The 6,036-nt window shown below is 37.2% G+C and overlaps 1 protein-coding gene across 2 annotated transcripts; it reads right to left on the reverse strand.

The window, feature by feature from the left end:
- Positions 1–301: 301 nt before the first annotated feature.
- On the reverse strand, positions 302–5,295 carry LOC109080830 (PI-PLC X domain-containing protein 1-like). Of its 2 annotated transcripts, none has more exons than XM_042758500.1 (7): positions 4,758–5,295; positions 4,314–4,434; positions 3,811–3,953; positions 2,952–3,080; positions 2,623–2,778; positions 2,301–2,481; positions 302–1,479 (listed from the first exon to the last, which is right to left on the reverse strand). In XM_042758500.1, exons 2-7 carry the CDS (start codon positions 4,423–4,425, stop codon positions 1,223–1,225), a joined length of 978 nt encoding a protein of 325 aa, XP_042614434.1. In that variant the 5' UTR covers positions 4,426–4,434; positions 4,758–5,295; the 3' UTR covers positions 302–1,222. The 2 variants fall into 2 exon arrangements, with proteins under 2 accessions (XP_042614434.1, XP_042614435.1); XM_042758501.1 differs by having other exon boundaries at positions 4,314–4,463.
- Between the last annotated feature and the right edge of the window lie 741 nt (positions 5,296–6,036).

Genomic DNA, 6,036 nt, shown 5'->3' on the forward strand with positions numbered 1-6,036 from the left:
TGTGACAAACACATCTCCTGGAAATCCTGTAGAATTCAACCAATCAGATGACAACTTCTAAACTCCTGAAGTGTTTCCACTTTTGTGTACCATATGCATCAGACGTCTGAGGCTGAGACTAGTCATCTTTGAGCTGGAAAGAGACACAAAACCCCCATTATCAATGGTTAAGTTTGACTAAAGGCTTACAGCACACTCCATAATCAATAGCACAAGCAGTGAATTACTTTTCACATCAGCTAATTCTTGCTCCCTCTTGTTTGTTTGTGTGCCAGAGAAGACTTCATTATTAATAACTCATAACACAATTCTATGAATATTGACAGATGTTTTATTTACATATTCAGATATTAAATATGAATAATTTATTTGCCATTCAACTGTTGATATTTTTGTTAGTATAAGCATATTTGTTTGTAATGCAAATTGATATCTTGATTAAACTGGCGTAACTTGCATGCTACTATGGCAGAGAACGTGTGCAACTACTGAAATATTCCAGTGTCTTTTCATGCTTTTCATTGTGCACCATGCAGACATGTACTTATTGGAATCATATTTCTATTGCAATTCCACACAGTAGAAAAAAGTATATTGTAGAGAATGATCAATCCTGAGTGTTTGATAATCCTGGCTTGCACTGAGAAGACTTCAGCAATTCTCATGCAAACTCTTGTTGCTCACAGGGAACTTATTGTGTCCTGTAATGTGCTTGTGTACATAAAGTTGTGGTAACCGGACCTTGATAATGACATCCATTTGGAACCAAGTATTTTAAAATTATCAACATTTTTGCAAAATCAGAGGTATATATTGCTGCATAAATAAGCTTAAGACAGTAAGTTCAAGTCATAAAAGTCAGTACATTACAATATTCTACCCATAACCCAAAATGATCTATCATCCTCAGGGTCCTTACACACTAGAGACCATTCTCTGACGGAGCATTTGGCGGACAGGAATGTGTAGGTTCCATTTTGAGGGTATGGAAAGTGCTTTTGGTTGCATTATGGAGCTTTATTTTCACAAACCCTTGTGTTTTTCCTCTACATCCTTGCAATGCATCATCCCTATTGAAATGAATAGAGCTGATGCAGCATAAACTCTAGTGTGTAAGCACCCTCATAAAAAGTGCAAAGTTGACTAGTATAAAAAACCATCACAAGAACAAGAAACACTTCTTTCTTCAAATGTTAAATACATTGTGCAGACTAAAAGAGGCTCAAGGCTCTGTTATTATGGTCCTCTTGAGCAGATTTTCATTCAGTGCAATGACGGTTGGTATGAACCGGCTCTCTGTCACAAAGTCCCCAGCTATGATGTTGAGGGAGCCGGTGTTAGAACCAGGCTTCTGTTGCTTGACCCAGCTAAGTAATATGGGATATGCAGACATCACCATATCCTTCAGTGATTCTGTGGGATGGGAGCAAATGTACTTCAGATCTTCAGTAAGATTGATGCCAGTCACAAAGAAGCCACCTGTGGAAAATTATGCACATGAGAACTGATGTTTAATTTCACTTTTCCAAGAATGAATTAAAAAATAAAAGCTTACTATTACAGGAAACATTTCCACTTTTCCAAGGATAGTTTTATCAAGAGAATAATTAAAGGGATACTCCACCCCAAAATGAAAATTTTGTCATTAATCACTTTTGTCGTTCCAAACCCATAAAAGCTTCATTCGTCTTCGGAACACAATTTAAGATATTTTGGATGAAAATCAGGAGGCTTGTAACTATCTCATAGACTGCCAAGTAAAATACACTGTAAAGGTCCAGAAAAGTATGAAAAGCATCGTCAGAATACTCCATCTGCCATCAGTGGTTCAACCGCAATGTTATGAAGCAACGAGAATACTTTTTGTACGTGAATAAAACAAAAATAACAACTTTATTCAACAATTTGTCACAGGGACACAGAGGAGACAAATTGTTGTTTTTGGTTATTGTTTTTGTTTTTTTTTATTTGAATAAGTATTGTTTTCTCTTCATAACATTACGGTTGAACCACTGATGGCAGAAGAGCTATTATGACGAGGCTTTTCATACTTTTCTGGACCTTGATAGTGTAATTTACTTGGCAGTCAATGGGACAGTCACAAGTCTCCCGGTTTTCATCCAAAATATCTTAAATTGTGTTCCGAAGACAAATGAAGCTTTTACGGGTTTGGAACGACATAAGTGATTAATGACAAAATTTTCATTTTGGGGTGGAGTATCCCTTTAATAAAATTAAATTAAAAAAAAAAATGAATAAAATGTATATTAAAAAATTCATGGCATATTATTAAGGATTACCTGGTCGGCCATTTTGTTTCCTACGTTCAAATTCCTCGATCAGCGCTTCGGCCTTGCACTTATTTGCCCACCAATAAGGTATATGAAACCACAATTCTCTGTGGTAGTTAGCAATATTGTGTTCATATGAAACAATAACTTGATGACCCTGGCTCCATAATTTCCGTAGTGTCACACACTCCACAGAAAAATCAGAAGTATCTTTTCAAGATTTGTCATAATTTATACGAAAAAAAAAAGTAATATATTGGAAACATTTTGTTACTGACGCCACTTCCAATCATTTGTTTTTTAAAATTAAACAGTAACACTGGATGCATACCATTTTGGGGCACAGTTTGGAATCAAAAACATTCTTTATAGATGAGACAAGCAGTGTGTGAAGCTCTTGACTGAGGCCCAGAAAGTGGCTAAATGAGAGGATGACAACTTCCTTTGGATGAACATCCAACCACTCTCTGATCTCTTTTAATACCATCTGAAATAACACAAACAACTGGTTAGATTCAAGTAAAAATGTATATTCTTCAAACATCAAACTTAGATTAGAACTACTGCACTTATCAAATTACACAACAAATAGACTAGACGGGAAATGGTTTTAAATGTTTAATCAATTGTTTTCATAGTTCTGTGTAGTCAGTGTCTTACCTCCACAGTTATAGTGGTATAAACACCATGGTAGAAGTAGAGATCATTCGAGCTGTCATTAGGCCGATGTGCTATCCTCAGGTCACAGTATCGCACTCCAGAATCTAACTGCTCCCTAATGCTAGACTCCTATGATAAATAATGTAAAGCACAATCATGAACAGTGCAGGTGCAGATAGTGCCGGAGACAAACCGTGTTAGTGAAACCAATGAATGGGAAATAATAATTTCTGTAAAGACATAACGCTCTATCTGACCTACAAATTTGGGACAATGTGCTCATCCATCAGTGTTACTTTTGTCCTAACTATCTCATCTAATTGTGCTTTCAGAGCTTTCACTGTAGCGAAGCCACTGAGTGTTTGATTGATTTCCTCAGGACACCAGACGGCAATTTATTCCCCCTCATGCTCATAGATTTCAGAGACTCATGCTCTACAGGAATCTGCTGATGCATGCTGAAATGAAATGGTCTATAACCTCATGAGGGATCTGATACCATAACCAGCATAATTTTTTTTCAGCTTTTATATATGTTAAGCCATTATTGAGCTTTTTCAAATGCGAAAAAGTCAACACTTCTGGATATAAAGAATTTGATCATGCATTTTCTGATATAGCATTAGTGATTTTGTATTTCAATATATGAAGGACAACAAAGCTTTCAATGAACTCAGATAGTTTACTATTTGTATGTAAATGAAAATGTGAATTGTGAAACCATTGTCCAGAATAATTCCAAATAATCCAATTGAAAATGCAAAAACATATATGAAAAAAAAAAATTTATGGCGATTATTATATTAATTTTAGCACTTTCTGAATAATGACTCATTGATGACAACCTGCGATGACATACCTGTGCTATTGCCCACTTGTATACAAATGGCCTTATGATGGGCTTCATGTACTTGTCCAGCTTTTGCAACATATCTGGTTGAGTGGGGTCAACTGGAGAGCGGTCATTCCTATCCAGACAGTAGGTTATGGCATTATGGCTCCCTACAATTAAGACAATGACACAATGACCACAAACTCTAATGGCACTTAAATAAAATGTAAACAGAAATATAAACAGACTGTAAAAACAAAACAGAGCAAAAAAAAAATGTGATCACTCTAATTAATTAATAAAGGCACCCTCCTAATATAACAATATTCACACATTCAATAGATAACTGTGGATTAATATTAAATTGAAACAATAAAAAGTCCAGAATTGTGGGTACTCATTAAAAAAACAAAGGAAAAAAGTCAAAGTCCCACTAAAATTTTAATTTTCAGTATTCAAAAGTGCCAAACAAGAAAAAGCAGTTTGCATGCAATTAGTGGATGTATAAAGGAAATTGTGAGGTTAAATACCTGGAATGGCCATGTAACAGAGAGGGGTTTCCCACAGTGCACTGGGCAGATGGGCCATCCAGTTGTCCATGGGAAGCTCACTCAATGACACTTGGCTGACCTCTGATGTCATCTTGGATTTCTGTCAAAATGTATACCATTCAAGTTCATCTTGATAGAAAAAAAGAGACAGAAAAAAAGACACCAGCATCTGGATAAAGCTTAACCAGAAACCCTTCCTAGGTCAAGCAGCTTCAACAAAAGACCACGTTGCTGCTCAACAACAAGGTTATGCTGGTCCATCATCTATTCTAGACCAACTCCAAACCAGCTTGGACCAGCATGGAAATTCACTGTGGCTTATTTAACAGGGAAAAGACTAGTGTCTATTCAAATATAGGATTTCATTCAAATGCAGTGAATTGAAATGTGCATTATCATGAGTTATAAAATATCAGGATTTACCAGACTTTAAATTTGGTTTCTTAGTCCAGAAAGAATAGATTTCAGGAAATATATGTTGAACTATTTTAATTCGTTACACGTGACACGTGAGTACAGGTTAAACCGGCTTCGACAGACTCTGATGGACTCGGACTCGGATACTGAAAAGAAAACGAGAAATCCGTCCACTTCATTGATTCCCAAAGCCCCATGGTGGTCGTGTTAAAGTGAGATGGATGTTACGCGGTGCTGAACTTGTCATTGGCGGCACAAGGTTGAACCGGGCAAGGTATCCACAACAAAATCCCGCGTTGATAACCGAAATACTCCGGAAGACACTCTCTCTTCTCCGTGTAATGATGAGATTAAACTTGTTTTAGAGTTTCCCTTTCATTTTAGTCATCAAACGAATCTGCTTGATGTTCCGAAAATTCGTCCTTTGCAGCGATATTATAGAAAAGAAATGGAGATAGAAACGATGCATTTATCCACTGCATTCTCCACCCGGTCAGTCTGACAGCTTTGGAAACGGACTACGGTGAAGGCTTGGTTCATAAATATTAATGACGTAACGAGACGCTCTCCCCATAGGGCGAAATGATTGGCCGAAAGGAGAGGCAGCTAGCAAATTACCGAATGTGGAAAATCTGACTCATGAATATTAATTAGGGGAATTGGCTGGTCGCATGGACGCGTCGTCAGCCTTGCTTAATTAATATTCATAAACCTTCCCCGTAGTAGGATTCGTAGTTTGTGCGGATGAGCGGAGGAGGGGTTTAATTTTTAGGCAGATGCTACAGTAGTATACTTTATGACAATTGTCCACGCGATGAATTACTGTCAACGCATATTCTTTTTCCCCATTCTTTATTACAGAATACATCTGACTGAGCAAGTTGAATTTCCTACATTGTGTTCTTTAGATGGGACTGGTGATGCAGCTCCTCTCTGCTGCTGTGATTGCTAAACTGCTGACCTCAGTATTGTAAGAGAAACAGTGTTTCGCGATGACACGGGACCTTTCTCCAATACCTCACAGCACCACCACAGTACACAGAAGAGACATCTCTATAACACTTTAATGCCGATTCATTTGACCAGTTACAGACCCATCATCTTCAAAAAAACTAAATAAAGTATTGGAACCTATTCATTCCAGCTGTGCAGTTCTATTGTTTTCAGTTTTAACTTAATCCAGTTCATATGGCGCAGCTGTCCAGCTGACATTCATTTTACTTCACATAAGACCAGCATGAAGTGGCTCCAAGGGCTTCTTTGTATTATGTCACAAAGAAGCTCT

Source organism: Cyprinus carpio, chromosome A6 (genome assembly GCF_018340385.1).
Source record: "Cyprinus carpio isolate SPL01 chromosome A6, ASM1834038v1, whole genome shotgun sequence".
Lineage (NCBI taxonomy): Eukaryota > Metazoa > Chordata > Actinopteri > Cypriniformes > Cyprinidae > Cyprinus > Cyprinus carpio.